Here is an 18000-nt window from a genome sequence, read left to right on the forward strand (position 1 = left end):
ATAAATGGAAATGGAAATTATCCTATTATTATATTTATACTAAAGAGATTCATCAGTCTTGAGAGAGACATAAGCACTAGACACTTCCCCTAGCCCTAGAGATATAATTCAGGTGTCTTCTAAAACGGTGAATGCTGTAGTTTCACCAACTAAATTTCTTGGGAGGCAAAACTACAGTGCTTACTCTAAGAAGAAAGTTATCTGGAATTTTACATTCATTAGCTTGCCTAGTAAAAGCTCTAAAGGGCATATCATAGTTGTTTGTTTGCCTGATGTATGCTAATGTCAGGCCAGTACTAAGGGACTGAACTGGATATTGCCCATTGTGCTGGCTGCGCTGAATGCCAAGGCTGCTGGGAAGCCCAGCCCCAGCCCCTCAGCTGAAGAAGCTAGGGCGATGGTGAACAAAGGTGATGGGGTTGGGGTGAATCCCAGACCCCCACAGCCAAGGAGCATCACAGCCAACAGGGAGGTCGGGCCCCTCATGTGTCACCAGTGGTATGGCTCGCGGATTTGCCCAGGTCCCACACCCCCAACTCTCACATATGCACCCACCACCTCCCTGCACAAACCCCAACACACACACACACATGCACATTCCCACCTCCCCCCCCCCCCACACACAAACATGTATTCCATACCACCCCACACACAGACATGCATGCATATCCACTCCAAGCCTCCCACCCCACTACCCTATTACAACAACACATATAACCCACCAGCACAGCCCTACCACCCAATAAGCCCCAGCTAGGGGTGTAGTAAGGTTTAGGGCCCTATAGTGTGCCTGAAATAGGAGGATGGGAGGTGAATGGGAGTCTGAATTTATAACCCCCCCCCCCCCCATCCAGGTTTCTCATCCTTCAATGACGGGCTCTTCAACTAGTTTAACTAATTAAAATGCTTTATGAAATTAGGTTTTTAAAACACTTGAGCAATATACAGGGAGAGATTTTTCAAGGCAATTTCTGTGAGTAAAAAAGCAAAAAACCATTTTCCCTTGTTAGTGGGGAATCTGAGAATCGCCTGCCCTCAATATGACAAAAGGTTTGCAGGTTGTCCCACAGTGCCGGACCTTGAGCCACACGGAGAGGAGAGGAGAGGAGTTGTTCCCAGGAAAGGAGGGGGGTTAGGTCAGGAGAAAGAACAGTATGCACATTAGATGCCATTTTCAAATCTTTGGGGCGGATTTTAAGAGCCCTGCTCGCATAAATTCGCCCGGATTTACGCGAGCAGGGCCCTGCGCGCCGGTGCGCCTATTTTACATAGGCCTACCGGCGCGCACAGAGCCCCGGGACTCGCGTAAGTCCCGGGGTTTTCCGAGGGGGGCGTGTCGGGGGCGGGCCCGATCCGCGTGGCGTTTTCGGGGCGGGACGTAGCATTTCGGGGGCGGGTCCGAGGGCGTGGTTACGGCCCGGGGCGGTCTGGGGGCGTGGCCGTGCCCTCCGGGAGGCGTAAATCCCCCAACAAAGGTAAGGGGGGGGTTTAGACAGGGCTGGGGGGGTGGGTTAGGTAGGGGAAGAGAGGGGAAGGTGAGGGGAGGGCAAAAGAAAGTTCCCTCCGAGGCCGCTCCGATTTCGGAGCGGCCTCGGAGGGAACGGAGGTAGGCTGCGAGGCTCGGCGCGCGCCGGCTATACGGAATCGGTAGCCTTGCGCGCGCCGATCCAGGATTTTAGCGGATACGCGCGGCTACGCGCTTATCTACTAAAATCCAGCGTACTTTTGTTTGCGCCTGATGCGCCAACAAAAGTACGCCAAATCGCGCTTTTTGAAAATCTACCCGTTTGCGCATAATTTTCCAGCCAAACTCTACCCCTAAAAAAAGCAGAGGCAAGTGACTGTGAACGTCGTAGTCGCAGCAAGCGTCAACCTGAAAGTGTGTGCATTTGTCTCTTTCAGAACTAGGGCAAAGCCTGCAGACTAAAAGCATGCGAAGGTCTTTGTCCCAATGGGGAGAGATTGAAGATTGCTCTCCCAGCGTATTGTAAATTAAATTTTTGGTCTTGTAGCTGCTTGACTGCTTCTAGCTCATTTCAGTAGAGAGAGAGATTTACAGCTATTGTGTGCTGTCCTTGGTAAAACTATTCCTACCCCTGCCTCTGCCTGGGGAGAAGCGGCTTACAAAAGGATTCCAGGGATTTGCAGAAATTTTCTGCACAGCGTGTATTGTAAAAATGATTGTGTTTGCATGAGCCTAGTCTCAGTTTGTATTACAGTGAATGGTGAAAGCCAAGTGGCTAGAAAGTGGCAACCTGGTGTTAAGCAATGGTTTAGCTCTATATGCAAAGTGGGAATATGCATTTTAAAATTAGCATTTATGTTATTTTCTGCCCTTTGCTTCTCTTTTCCTCAATCTTTCCTTCCATTCATTTTCTACCATTTTTGGGAGAAAGTTATTGGAGGACTGGTGAAATATATACTGAGTTGCACTGAATCTGTTTAGCCCTGTTATGCAGAAGGAGATTTTGACGGGGGTAATTTTCAAAAGAATTTGCGTGAATAAACACCAGTTTATGCGTGTAAACCGGCTTTTGAAAATTATCTGGAGGGGTTCTGTGGGAAAGTGAACCTGCGTAACTTGATGATGTAGGCTTTTTTTCCCTGCAGGGGGGCAGATTTGGGGTGGGGAAATCCTTTGCATGCATGCTTTTTGATTTTCAATAGCCTGCGCGTGAATGTGCGCACAGAAAGGTACACGCCCTCAGCAGCAGGCGTCCTGTACGTATGTGTGCGCATGTACTGAGGACACCTGAGAATTATCAAAGCAGGAGAAGAGAAAAACGATGCCAAGGATGTAATAAACACATTCACAGAGAAGGTGAGACCAAATTATGTCATGAACAATTCTGTTAAAGCACACTGGCAGTGATAAAAACTACGGAGTTAGTAAGAAGCTGTAAAGTCATCTACGAGTGGCTGCTCTGTGACTTCCAGCCAAATCTGCTCAGTTAAATTGAAATTTGCACAAGCCGCGGCTGGGAGGTAAAATTAGTTTGTGTGTTATAGATTTTACCCATCTAGTCAAGGACTAGATGGGTAAAATCAGGAATTACGCAGGCAAAATGGCTGAGTGCACTTGAGTGTATTCTCAGCCAACTAAACGTATGCTCGTAGTTTCGCAATGCACTTACTTTAGGCCACAGCAAAATAAAAAGATTTTAAAAAAGTGTTCCCAGGGGGTGTAACTTGGTTGAGGAGAGAAAAAATGCACGTTCGCTAAAATGTAAAATTCCAAGAAGTGAAGGTATCTCTACTATTTGGAATGATTCAAATATTGGATTGTAGAGGCTTCAATTAGTCATGGGTGAAGAGAGAGTGGGGGAAATAAAAGGTAAAATCTGTACATATTATAATCATTGACCAATGATTATAATATCAAGACGGTGCAAAAGTCACTATATCACCGTACACCTTTTGTAGTGGCGTTTCGGGGCGATTACATGAAAAGCCCACCACAATATATGAGGTCTCATTGACTCACAAAAAATACATACAGGCTACGGCAAATAACGTTGGTTGTATATGATGTCATTGTAGAAGTGGTTTTTAACATAGCATACACTCGTGTATATGCTGTTTTACGCATGCTACTTTTGAAAATTCACCTTATAGTGAATGTATGTACTTTGCACTATCGTTTTAGATAGATAGCAAGTGTAAGAGATGTACCTTCATTTTCTAACAAAATGAAAAATACAATGAATACATTTGTTTCATTAGAAAACAAAGCAAAATAATAACAACCAAGTTGGGAAGAGGGGGGGTTGTTATCTTTCATTTTGGTAATGAAATCCCCCGTGTCACCAACATTTTAAAATCCCCCCACCCTGGATCTTTCGCAAGGTCTCCCAGTCCCACATCCTAGACATCTCTTACCCCAAAATGGGGCAGGATCAATCCTCACTTGCTACTGAACCATCAGTTCCCATTTTCAAAATGACGCTGGCAGGCCCTGAGGCCGGAACCATTTTGTTATAGAGCCTTAAGGAGGCAGTGTTACAGTAAAATGTCACCGGCCTCGGGATCAGCTGGCATATTTTGAAAACAGAACCTGGTGGAGCAGGAGTGACTTGGGATTTTGACTTCAGAGACACCACAGAAGGAGTAAAAGGCATCCAAGGAGAATGGGAGGACAGAAGAAGGTCTGGGCAACCAAAATGATAAAGGGGATGGAACAGCTCCCCTATGAGGAAAGGCTGAAGAGGTTAGGCCTGTTCAGCTTGGAGAAGAGATGGCTGAGGGGGGATATGATAGAGGTCTTTAAGATCAGGAGAGGTCTTGAATGAGTAGGTGTGAATTGTTTATTTACACTTTCGGATAATAAAAGAACCAGGGGATATTCCATGAAGTTAGCAAGTAGCACATTTAAGACTAATCAGAGAAAATTCTTTTTCACTCAAGGCACAATTAAGCTCTGGAATTTGTTGCCTGAGGATGTGGTTAGTGCAATTAGTGTAGCTGGGTTCAAAAAAGGTTTGGATAAGTTCTTGGAGGAGAAGTCCATTAACTGCTATTAATCAAGTTTACTTAGGGAATAGCCACTGCTATTAATTGCATCAGTAGCACGGGATCTTCTTGGTGTTTGGGTAACTGCCAGGTTCTTGTGGCCTTTTTTGTCCTCTGTTGGAAACAGGATGCTGGGCTTGATGGACCCTTGGTCTGACCCAGCATGGCAATTTCTTATGTTCTTATGGGTGCTACTGCAGGCTTTTCTCTTGGATGATTTCTTTTCCTTTCCTTGTGATTTTTCTTTTCCTTCAATTTCTCTTTTTGCTTTGGCATGTATTTAATTTTTTTTTTTTATATCTTTATGCAATTTTACAAATTTAAACAAGAATACATTCTTGATAGAAAATACAAAGAAAAAGAAAGAAAACATCAATGTTCACAGGAAAACTTCCTAGTAATAGTTACATTATTATTTCTTTGAATTCAAGTCCTCAATAATGTGAGGGGCGGAATATACACAACCTAAGGAAATATAATATATAATACATCAAAAGAAATAAGACATTCACTGTAGCATTTCAAGACCCATATCATTTTAAGAGGAACTAGGTGTATTATCTCTGGGTTCTGTAGGGCCTATAGGGGTTTTCCCTGCCAGGAACTGGGACAGCTGTGGGGGGTCATAAAATACATAAGAATTACCATTATGCTTAACCAAGCATTTACAAGGGAATTTTAGGAAAAAAACCTCCCCCAAGCTGAATCACCTGTGGTCTCATTAGGAGAAAAGCCTTTCTCCTCTTTTGAGTTTCCCGTGCTACGTCCGGAAAAGCCCTTACATTGCAACCTAAAAATTGATCATTCCTATGTCTAAGACAACATTTCAATAACCAATCCCTATCTGGTTCCAACGTTAAGTTCACAGTTAAAGTAGCTGGTGTCGCTAGCTCCGTATCAGAAGTCTCTAGAAATGTAGAAATATTCATAGGCTGCTCCGCAGCGGGAACCAAAGGTGTTAGTCCTCCATTCTGTTCCGTTGATCTCTTTAAACTTGGAAGGTAAAAAATCTTCAAAATGGGTGGCATTTCATTATCCCCAATATGTAATACTTCCTGAAGATACCTTTTAAAGATGTCTCTCGGGGGAATTAATGAAATCTGTGGAAAATGTATAAATCTTAAATGTTTACTTCTAATTGTATTTTCCATCTGCTCCAATTTCATTGAGATATTCTGCCTTTCTTTTATAATCACAGTTTGAGTTAGTTTGATATTCTTAATTTGATCCCTGTTAGTCATAATCTGCTGCTCCATATCCGTATGCAAATTTAACCACCACTTTAACTTTATCCTCCAGTTCTTTTTCTGTGTCACTTAAAGATTTTATTTGTGACATAATGGAGACTTTCAAATCCACCAGTGTCTCCCAGATAGTTTACCGCAGCTGGTGTAGCTCTCACATGGATACTTCCTTCAGCTCCTGCAGTTTCCCCCAGAAATACACCTTTTTCTTCCCCAGTCTGCCCTGATGTCATTTCTGGGCGCAGGGTCGCGGTTTCTCTTTTGTCGTGTCCTGCTGAGCTCCGTCGGTAGACACCTCGGTCTAGCGAACGTTCTCCCGACTCCGGAGAACTCCAAATCGCGGCTGGATTCCCGGGTGGAGTTCCTTGAGCAGGGCTCAAAGGTGATATCGAGCCAAGGAGTGAGGGTAGCTCTACTTCCCCTCCCCCTCTCTCCAGCAGCTGAGCTCCAGCATTCGGATCTTTCCACACCACGTGTGCGTCCATGTGACCGGAGACCGAGGCGATCGAGGGGGCTGCAGGATAGGGCTCTCCTCTCAGTTTACGCTTTCGTCCCATAATCGAAGAAATAACTGCTGGAAAAACTTTTAAAACTCTGTCCCAGGGAGCTCAAATGCAGTGCTTTGCTATAGGTCAGCCATCTTGGATCTGCCCCCCGGCGTTTATTTAATTTTAGTAAATGAAATGAACCAAAATAAATATCAAATGAAATAAAAAATAAAAAAAAACAAAATAAAAAAAATTGGAGTGCTTTTTGCAGGGATTTTGTGTTTGAATAATGGCTGGGTTTGTGTTGAATAAAATATAGGGTGCAAAGAGAGTCATTTAGTTGCCCTATATTGAAAATTGACCTCTTTGTGTGTACATAAGATGTAAGATTAGAAACAGGAGGGTTAAAATTCAGACATCAACATTGTTTGCAAAAAGTCATTACAAATCACCTCAGAGCTGCGGTCCTTGACAGAATCTACATAAGTCCAACTATATATCAAGCACATTGACTCATGGTATGAATCTCCAAGAGGATAGACTCAAGAACAATGGCAGGAAATACATTTTCATGGAGAGGGTGTTGAAGGGCTCCCAATGGAGTAGTGAAAGCAGAAGCTGCCTCCGTTGGTGAGTGAATAGGACCTATGAGTATTATTGGACAAACTGCATGGGCCATTTTGGTCTTTATCTGCCATCATTTACTACATTGCCATGTAACAACACTACAGTATTGCAGTTGTGTTGATTTTACTAAATATGCAGAAATTAAGGTCAACAAAAAAAGATGTAGATGATACTTTATACTAAGTATGCAGGGGTGTGAGTTTGGACATAAATATATACCTGCACCTTAAGGGAAATCTGATCATTCCACAATAGCTGAATGGTAAAATCAGGTTGTACTAAAGCCATAAGGTGGCAGCAGAGTCTAAACTGTAGCATTTGGCAAAAGAAAATAGCCACTACTTGCACAACAGAAAAAAATGACTTAGGACCCAGTTTGTTCAAGGTTTATGCCAGATTTAATCTGATACAAAACGAGCACCAGGTTTATCAAAAAAGAAAACTTCATTCATTGTCAATAGAGAAAGAGCTGGTGCAAAACTGGCACAACCATTTTAATAAACTATTCCCTTAACAAAGTCATTTTACATTTATCTGGTGAATGAGCGAGGGGAAAAAGTAAATAAATGAAGCTACATTCTCAGCCTGGGCACCAACTCACAAATCCTGCGTTTTGGGTTGCTAGAGGAGATTCTAAGAGACACACAGATTATATTTAAAGTGTCAAAACGAAGAAAAAAAATGTCTTAGATAATTTGGCTGCAAGTTAAAATAAACCAAACCATCCCTCATTTTGGTTCATTCCTGAGGAGAGATTAGTGTGTTAGGCTTTCAAAAACTTCTATTTATCCAAGCCAAATAAACTGGGATCCTGCTGAGCTGTGCCTTATCAGAACCCTATGCAGGCAAGTAGACTGATCCATGCAAAGCACGAATATAGCACAAGAAATTCCAAGGAGAACTCAGCAAAAGTAATTTCTGTGAACAGGGATCTGGGCACAAGAAAAGGTTCATGAGGTTTATTCCTAAAAATCATGAAAATATAATTCTGCTTTAAGCCCCATGGGGAGGGCCTGTGTATTAAAGCTAAGCGTGGAGGTAAGGCCATTTTGTGTGCGCATAAAAATAGCATTGAACGTATTAATGTCTTAGCATGCATGCTAAACTGGTCCCTCAACACATTAGCAGGTACTCATTACAATGATTGCCTCATTTAAATGCAGGTACCCAGTGCTGTGTGCAAATTAGGCTTTGGTGACCAAGGGCTCTGCTCTGCTCCACATAATATTTTGTAGGCACCTTCTAAGGCCTAAAATGTAACCCCTGCCTTGGATCAGTGTTAACTATTTCGCCTGCACGCTGCATGTCCAACTCCCCTGTGCTAGCTGGCCCACAGTGAATATGAGATTTCAATGCCCTCACCAACAAGACTGGTCTCCCTCCCCCCCCCCACCCCCCCATCAAATCTGAATTCCAAAATGAAGAGCCCCCACAAACAATATGTAGCCCCCCAGCCAGCAAGAAAGCCCAACCCCCATACTCCCCTTTCTAAATGAATTTCTTACTATTCCAGAGGGTTCTGATTGTCTCTGGCACTGGGAAAAACCAACATTTGTGCAGGTTGTGCTTTGCTTTTTTATGCTTTATCTCGATTTATTTATTTTATTTAACATTTTTATATTCCGCCTACATTGATATCTATCATGCTAGATGGCTTACAAAACAAACATAAAACAGACAAATTACAAAATGACTAATTGGACTTCATGTGCTGAAATACCTCATTAAATAAAAGCGATTTTTTTTTAAACAGTTTAAAATCAGATAGGCCACGAATTTCATCTGGTGAACTGTTCCAAAGTATAGCTCCCTCAACAGACAGACAATGTCTGTGGCCTAATATCCTGAAAATGCACAGCTTTTATGGGCGGCAATTCCAAACCCTTTCTATCAACTGAGTGCAACGCTCTCTCGGGGACACAAAAATGAAAAAGTTCAGGTGAAAATGGAGGGGCATTTCCTTGTACTGCTTTAAACCCTAGGGTTAAGATCTTAAATTAAACCCTCTATCCCACCAGCAGCCAATGGAGCCGCATGTTCCCACCGTGAGGCCTTTAGTGCCATTCTGGCCACAGACGTTTGCAGGAGCTACAACGCTGGCAGCCGTGACTTTGATAACCCCAAATAGACAGAGTTTCCATAGTCTAAGGTGGTTAAGACAAAGGCTTGAAGAATAGTCTGAAAATCGGATTGTTCTAATAATGCTCTAAGGTGTCTCGATTGTTTTTAATTTAAAATACCCAGAAGAAAGGATAGAATTCAACAGTTTTTTATAAGTCAAAAGAGGGCCAAAAGGAAACCCAGATTACGCACCTGATCCCGAAATCCAGTACTGACCCCCCTCAATCATAATGTCAGAGAGCCCCTTCACATGTCTTGGGATTTGCTATTCTTTTGGGGGTTTGGACTAGGTCATTTCTTGAGCTCAGGGTTTCTTTAGATGTATTTAGTGATTAGGATGACTGATAACTATTTTTCATCTTCTCTATACTGTATTACATGGTGTCATATGTAACTGTTTTATTTTATGATATTCCTCCTTGTGTACAGTTGTTTCCACATCATTTTATTTCTCTTTCCTGTCAAAATATTATTGAGAGAATTACAAAATTTCTATCTAACAGATACACAGAGAAACAAAACAAAATTAATATTACATCACAAAATACAGTAACCTAGAAATGATGGCAGAAAAAACCAAACAGGTCCATCCAGTCTATCCAGTAAGTTTTATAGTAGTAACTTTTATTCCCCCCGGGGCCCAGCCTCACACACCATTAGCATCCACAATACCCCCCCATAATCCCCCTTAACAATAGATTCTTACACCCCCATCCCCTTCCCCCTCTTGACCCCCTCCGATAATGCGCCCCTCCCACACCCTCCCCCCAGAGCAAATTCCTGGCTCTCGCCAAAGCCACCTTATTGTCCCGTCAGGCATCACTGAAGTAGCACCTGCGATTGAGACTGTCATGACTCCCATCTGCTCGGCCCTTCAGTGTAGCTGCACCACGGACATCTGCGCCATCGCACGTAAACAAGACCGCGTCACAGACTCCAGCGTCTTGATGAAGATGGACACTTTCCTGCCACAGCTTCTGCCTCTGGAACCTCGCTCCTCCCTTCCTTACAGCCATGCGGCCCATTCCACATAGCAAAGCTGAATATGTGCCCTGACAAAGAATAAACAAAAAACAAGGCCCACCAATTTCTTATATCCCCACCCTCTTGCTCCTTCCTGTTTTTACCCCATCAGTATCTATAGCAAATAGTATAAAACTCTGCAGCCTGTTTACTTACTGGAACAAAAATATGAGAACACATTACACCAACACTAGCAGTCTTACACTGGCTGCCTGTTCAGTACAGAATCAAATACAAGATCCTTACAATAAATAACACATTTCTGCAAAATGATATTTTTATTTAGTCTGACACTATTCTTTGAATCTATAAACCGAAGCGAGCCTTAAGATCTGAAAACAAGAACCTTCTAGAGATACCATTGATCAAGGTTTCGTGGCTGGGCATTACTAGGGAGAAAGCTTTCTTGGTGCAGCCCCAGCTATCTGGAACTCCTCTTCTAGAAAAGTTAGGTTCAATTGCATGCGGCAAAATGTTGAAATAGTGATATAAAAACGTACCTCTTTAAAATGGATTTTGAAAGCAGTTAAAGGGATTTCTAATCTTTCGTGAATTCCTAGATGAAGTGAATCTGTATTTATCTATTTTTAATTTCATGTCTATTCTGATGTATTATGTACAATCTTTGTCTTTTTGATTTGTATATTTTACTGTAATGGACTTTGAATGAAGGATTTGTGCAGAATAGAAGAATTTTAAAATAAAGTACTGTATTGAAAGTGTATGGCAAACAGAAGAGACACTGGCTGTTAAATGCAAATAAAAGAATTTTTTTATATATAGTTTATGCATAAAAAAGTTGAATTAGCAATGAGGATCTGTTCATTAGACAATTCTGTTTATTAATTGTTACCTTGATTAGGGACCATTTCCTTACAACCACTGACTACAAGGATATTGTCCTTGATTATTATTAATCAAGTGGAAATGGCTTAAGAAAACTAAAGCTATGTCATAAATTCCGATGTTCTTCCTTTTTCTTTTGGCTACCTCTCTAGATATCTTAAGGTAATTCAGTGTAGCTGCCATACTACTTAATGCTTTATTTAAGGGCATGATGAGGTATTATGATACAGCTCATTCACAGTTTCACATTCAGAGATGTCATCGGCTATGCTGGTTTGTACATAGGGTGATTTTATAGCTCTGCATCAAGGGGGACAGGCTGACCCAGCCCTTGACCAGCGTTATTGCATGCATTGGAGATGCAGCCATTACCGTCCCATTGATTTCTCTTAGAAAAATGGGATTCAAACTCCTCGCATGCAATGTGGCAAAACCAGGACTGGCCCAGCCTATCCCCCCCCCACCCCGATGTTGAGCAACAGAGTTCACCTTATGCACAGAGCAAACATGATACTTAAAAAAAAAAGTCACCCCAAATTTGCCCCCATCCTCCCACCCCTCTATATCTTACCCCCATCCCCTTGGGGTCCAAAGGGGAAAGCATGATCTCCAATAGCTCCTATTCTGCTGGTGTCATAGTTGAAAATGGTGCTGGCCAACCGAGGCTGGTGCCATTTTGGAGTACTGTTGTACTACACAAGGATGAAGTATGATGTCAGGGACAGGGAAGGCAAGCTTGGGGGGGAGGGGATTAATTTAACATGCAAATTATTGTAAATGAAACTGAATAACAAAATGGGAAATGTAGTCCATTAGTTCATTTTCAATGAAAGCACACAATTTTGTATGAATCGCAGTATTAAAACATTTATATTACATATTCCTCTCATTTAGAGCTGTTGTCTAGCCCATAAATATTTCCTGTAAAAATATCTCTGCCCATCCACTCACCCACCTGTAAATCCTGGTTGGCAGTTACAGACATAACCAGCTGCATGGTGGTAGCTGAACTGAGCGGGCAGCACTGGGACACGTCCATACAAGTCCATCCTTGACAGCTCTACACAGTGACTGTCCCAAAGGCATGGGTTACTGCTGCATTCATTTATATCAATCTCACAGTGAGAGCCTGTGTATCCTGCAGAACAGAAATTTAAAAAGTAGCTTTTTTCAGTGGCTTAAAATGAGTACCATTTGTTCTGTCATTTTTAGCACGTTTCATTAAAAATGAGAATTAGGGTTGAGGCTGGCTGGCTGTCTCTCTCTAACCACATGCGTGCGTTTGTGCATGCGTGATTAAATACACACACACACACACACACACAATAAGTCAGAAGAGGGCAGGGGTCATGGGCTAAGAGCTCTGGGGATGGCAGGAGCCTAGAGACTACTATGACCCGAAGAGACCAGAACTTAGCAATAGGTGAAGCCGCAGGATTGGCGGTGTCAGAGCATGGTGTGCCAGTAAGGATAACCACCAAAGCAGACAGGTTGGACCTAGGAATAGCTGGCTGTGCAGGATCTTCTGCCTGACCAGCAATCTCCCCCTCGAACGGAGATCTTAGGTTCTGGTGGCCAGCAGGACTTGGCAGGAGGTGAACATGGGAACAGGGTACAAACTGACACCCACTAAGGCAGAGCTAGGCTGCAGGATAATTAAAAGGGCCCACAGAAAACAAGGAGCAGGGAGTGCACCACAGAACTGACATGCAAACAGATAAAATAGAAAAAAAAAATAGAAGAAAGAAGAGAGGCCAAAACCAAAGCAAAGAGCAAAATATAAATCAAGATCAGGAAGAAACAGGACACCAAAGGCCAAAACTAAGGTCAAATAAGCAGGATGCACAAAGCACAGACACACCCGGCAGAGGTGAGGCCACACTAATCAGACCAACCACTCAGGCAAGAATAAAAACTAGAAGAACAAGGTCACAACTAGTATTGAGGTTGACTTCAAGGTGAAGCAAGGTACTATGACTGAGGCAGCTTTTAAGGATGTGGCAGTGCTGAGTCATGCTGCAAATATGGCTGCCAGCAGGATCTTCAAGCCATAGGGCTTGGAGAACTGAGCAGCCAAGACAAAAGTCCACTGAGGGTCCCTGCTGGCAGGCGGGAAGCACTGAATACCAATCCCTTACAGGTAGAAATGCCAGGTCCCATCACCTGAAGAACGTGGTGTTGATAGCAGCATCAATTGTAGTCACAGAGGTGGGGGGAGGGGGGGGGACTCAGACCCCCCACCACTTAGAGGTCCTCACCCCCCTGACCCCATCAAACCTCTTACATCATCCAAAGACTTCAAGAGGCAAGATTAATTTCCAGTCACCCCTGCCCCTCCAGTGCAGTAATTTAAAATGTTCGGTTACCTGAACAAAATTTAGAGACCATGGAATATTTTGAAACCAAAGATTTGTCAGTGTAACTCTCAAAGCTACCAGGACAAATCTTTTGAATATGGACCTCATGTTGTTCAAGCGAGATATAAAATTGTTTGTAAATTGTGCTATGCTAACAGTAGCCCAGACGATAGGGGCAGAGACTGTGGCGTATTCTCTAGCAGGAAAAATAGGGTATTGTTTCAACTCTGTGTCTGAGAAGAAGGAGAGAGACCCTAAACCTGAATTTCTACAGCATTCAATAATACAAGCTTCTTAGTGCATTCAATCTGCAACTCCCCTCCCCCCCCCCCCCCAATTCATACTGAATTCCACAGGAGATTTCCCAGGAAACTCAGGCCCAGAAGCCTGGGGGATGGGGCTTCAGGGGGGGAGGGGGGAGGGTACTGTTACGATGTGTGGCTTGCAGGAAAGCCCCATGAACCGGCGCACATACCTCCAATGCCATGTCAATCTGCATGCGATAGGCATGCCACTCCAGCTTACCAGTGTTGCACTGTGTGGCTTGCTCACCAACATAGCATCCAGGCCCCGCTATGCTCCTGCTCCTTCCAGACCACACGTGGCGCATGCCTATGTTTAAAGGGCTCAGCACGGGAAACCCAAATGCAGCGCCTTCCAATGACATTACCCACTCCTACTACTTAAGGCATCCTTGGACTATCGACAGAGCCTCAGCAACGGGTCTTCTGCCTTGCAGTGAATGTTGCCTATTATTTCTGATTCCTGTGTCCTGCTTTCCTGTTTCTTCTTCCAGCCTTGCTTGTCCAGCCTTGTCTCTCTAGCGTTGTCTCATCCAGCCTTGCCTTGACCTGCCCATCTTATCCAATGTATTCTGTGTGTCTTCATCCACCCTTGACCTTTTGCTTGGACCTGACCATGATTGCCTGCCTTCTAGACCTAACCTCTTATCTGTACCTGACCATTTTTGTTAGCCACTTGCCCTGACCTTGACCTGTCTCCAACTCTATTAGTCTGCTGCCTGCCCTGACCCTGGCATATCTTTGGACCCTAGTTCTATTCGCCACTGTTGGAACCTGCCTTAGGTCTGCCGGCCACCAGAACCCAAGGGCTCAACCTGCATGGGAGGTGGATGGTATAGGTGAAGCTCTAGTCTGTCCCAACTCAGAGCATGTTTACCAGCTGCCACTGTAGATCTCATAGGTTCGCCTATGAGTCTACGTCAATTACGCCACAGCACATCCATGCCACCCTTCACAATCTTAATGTCATCTGCAAACCATCTCTATTAACCCACTACAATATTGCTCATAACAATATAGAAAAGAACACCAATACATGAGGCACACTGATGATAATCCTCAGAGTAAACTCCATTCACCTCTATCTTCTGTTGTGTGCATGCAGAAAAATTTTAGTTTCATCTTGTTTCCTTTTTATTGTGTATCTTTAAAACTTTGTTTTGTTTCATTTTGTTTGTATCCCTTTTTTGTTTTTAGTGTATGCTATTTGCAAATAGCATGCAATAAATGCATTTAGTGCTTGTTATTTGTGAATAGCATACAATAAAAGCATTCAGCATGCGCTATTTGTGAATAGAATGTGCCATTCACAAATAACATACGCTAAATGCTTTTAGTGTACATGATTTACAAAAAACCAGGTAAACGAAAATTGGTTATTTACTCTTTCAAAAAATACAAAGACTGGAGGACATTCAATGAAGTTACTAGATAATAGGGCAGATTTTCGAAACAGCGCGCACAGGGTACATTTATGCGTGCTACCCGCCGCGCACAATGTACACCCGATTTTATAACATGCGCACGCTGCCGCGCACATATTATAAAATCCAGGTTCAGCTCGCACAAGGGGGTGCACACGTGCACCTTGCGCACACCGAGCCCTAGGGGAGCTCTGATGGCGTTCCCCGTTCCCTCCGCTCCCCCCACCTTCCCCTCCCTTCCCCTATCTAACCCACCCCCCAGCCCTATCTAAATCTCCCCCCTACCTTGTTATCAATAGTTATGCCTACCTCTGGCAGGTGTAACTTGCGTGCGCTGGCCGGCTGCCGGCGCACCATTCCCCGGCACAGCCGCTGTGCTGGAGGTCTCAGTCCCGCCCCCGGACCTGCACCACACCCATGACCCCACTCCCTTCCCGCCCCTTTTTCAAAGCCCCGGGACATACGCGCGTCCCGGGGCTTGCGCACACCGCCGAGCCTATCCACAATAAAAACATAGCTTTCCCACAATAGACTCAAATTAAACACAAGTAAAACAGAATTAATCTACTTATCTACTGTACCCGATTCAGCTCACCGACCCCCACCAACATTCACTTTTCAGAACCAACTCATCAATATAAAACCTCATGCAAAAAATCTAGGTGTAATGATAGACTCAAAACTGACAATGACCGATCATATATCTGAACTTGTAAAAAAATCTTTCTACAAAATATATATGATAAAGAAACTCAAACCATTCCTTCTCCCGAATGACTTCCGACTGATTACCCAGGCATTAATTTTATCCTCACTAGACTACTGTAACGCTCTCTATCTTGGTTTACCACAATCCACTATATGACCTTTACAATTAATACAAAACGCAGCCGCCCGCATGTTATACAACACACCCCGGACAGATCACATTACTCCTATTCTACAGCATCTGCATTGGCTTCCAATTTCATATCGTATCACTTACAAAATTCTGTCTACTATACACAATCTACTCTACAATATTAATTGTATTAGTAATACTAAACTATTACTCTCAACTTTAGTTTAACTATGCCCTCCTCTTCTAGGCATTCTAGCTCTATTGTTACTCTCTTATAACCTTTGATCTCGCCCTCTGTACATATGTATATAACCCTTTCCTTTCTTACCCTTTCTCTTCCCTTCCCGTTCCAATTTGCTCCCCACCCCTCCTATACCCCCAGTTTTTCGCCTTGATACTAGATTAAGTTATGCAATCACATTTATTTTACTCTATATTTCTATCTAATATTCCGTTAATTAAGTTGTTCTTGATTTTGTATTTTACTGTTTTAATGTATTGTGGAATTCAGATATTATTATACTGTTATATGTACACGCAACTGCGTATTTTTGTTCTATGTACACCGACGTGATATCTTTGATGAGCGGCGGTATATAAAAACCAATAAATAAATAAATAAATAAATAAATTCCATCTGGCTATGCTCACTATTACGAATTTACAGACCCTCTAGACAACTCCGTTCCCTTGATAAATGCATTCTTGAAGTACCTACAGTAAAATCCGTAAGTTTAGCACTAACCCGTAAACGAGCATTCTCTATTGCCGGTCCACTACTGTGGAACTCACTCCCTGAACTTATCTGTCTGACAGCCAACCGTACAGAATTTAAAAAATTGTTAAAAACTCATCTTTTCATTCATGCATACAATTTATATTAAGTTTACTACATTACATTACTTTTGGTAATTTAATTGACTATTTTATGAATTTTAATGTGTTTGTATATGATTTTATGACTTGTTTGTTAATGTGTAATATTGCTTGTGTATGTGCAAATATGTAAACCGCCTAGACGGATAGTCCCCTACCCATTGTGCGGTATATAAGAATCTTAAATAAATAAATAAATAGGCTTGGTGCACGCAGGAGGGTTTTTAAAGGGTTACGCGCGTAACCTTTTGAAAATCTACCCCAATATATTTAAGACAAATAAGTGAAAATATGTTTTATTCAATTCATAATTTAACTCTGAAATCATTGCTGCAGGATGTGGTAAAAGCTGTTGGTGTAGTTGTTTAAAACAGGTTTGGACAAATTCCTGCAAGAAAAGTCCATGAACCATTATTAAGGTGGACTTGGAGAAATCCACTGCTTATCTCCTGGATAAGCAGCATGGGATCTACCTACTCTTTGAGATCCTGCCAGGTACTTGTGACCAGGATTGGCCACAGTTGGAAACAGGATACTGGGTTTGACGGACCTTTGGTCTGACCTTGTATGGAAAATCTTATATATTATTAGCAAATCGCATGTGTAAAATGACATACCAAAAAAATTAAATTTCAGAATTTTTTCCTGTGATTTCAAAATGACATGAAATGATGTTCCAAATGACTGCATATCCCAACTGCAATCATAAAAATGTCTGGGGTGAGCTATCAGTTACTGAGACAAACTTATGGTGCAGAGATGAAAGTTGACATGTCGATTGTGAGGGTGATTGAGGAAGATGGGGATTACATTGAGTAAAGACCCATTATCCTGCAGTACAGCATATTAACCTGGTTTTACTTGTCATTCATGTCACATCTGGAGTAATAGTTAGTAGAAGCATTTTCCAGCTTCTGATTAGGAGCGTGAAGAAGGACAAAGTCTAGTTGAGGAACAGAATGAAGAAAATAATCTTACCTGGCCAGCACTGGCAGGTGTAATTCTCAGCATGCTCCTCACAGGTTGCATTATTGTGGCAAGGCTGTGACCAGCAGAGTGGGATTAAGGTTTCACAGTGCAAACCCATGAATCCTCTGTCAGTACAGTTGCAGCTGTATCTGTAAGAGAAAGATATTTAGTCTAAGGGCCAGATGTACTCAGTATTTTTCTCCATAGATAAAAAGGGGTTCATTTTCATATGGTCTAGTCCAGTGGTTCCCAAACCTGTCCTGGAGGACCCCCAGCCACTTAAGTTTTCAAGATATCCACAATGAATATGCATGAGATTAAATTTGCATGCTATGGAAGCACTGCACGCAAATTTATCTCATGAATATTCATT

The 18000-nt window shown here is 42.7% G+C and overlaps 1 protein-coding gene across 5 annotated transcripts in view; it reads right to left on the bottom strand.

The window, feature by feature from the left end:
• CRB1 (crumbs cell polarity complex component 1) overlaps positions 1–18000 on the bottom strand; it is a 241576-nt gene that overhangs the window by 110194 nt on the left and 113382 nt on the right. For all 5 annotated transcript variants that reach the window (XM_029618610.1, XM_029618608.1, XM_029618609.1 and 2 more), the window contains exons 4-5: positions 17637–17776; positions 11814–11996 (exon numbers count right to left, since the gene is read on the bottom strand). In XM_029618610.1, the coding sequence (XP_029474470.1) occupies positions 11814–11996; positions 17637–17776 (323 nt within the window). The remainder of the gene's footprint in view (positions 1–11813; positions 11997–17636; positions 17777–18000) is intronic.

This window comes from Rhinatrema bivittatum, chromosome 10, assembly GCF_901001135.1.
Source record: "Rhinatrema bivittatum chromosome 10, aRhiBiv1.1, whole genome shotgun sequence".
Taxonomy (NCBI): Eukaryota; Metazoa; Chordata; class Amphibia; order Gymnophiona; family Rhinatrematidae; genus Rhinatrema; species Rhinatrema bivittatum.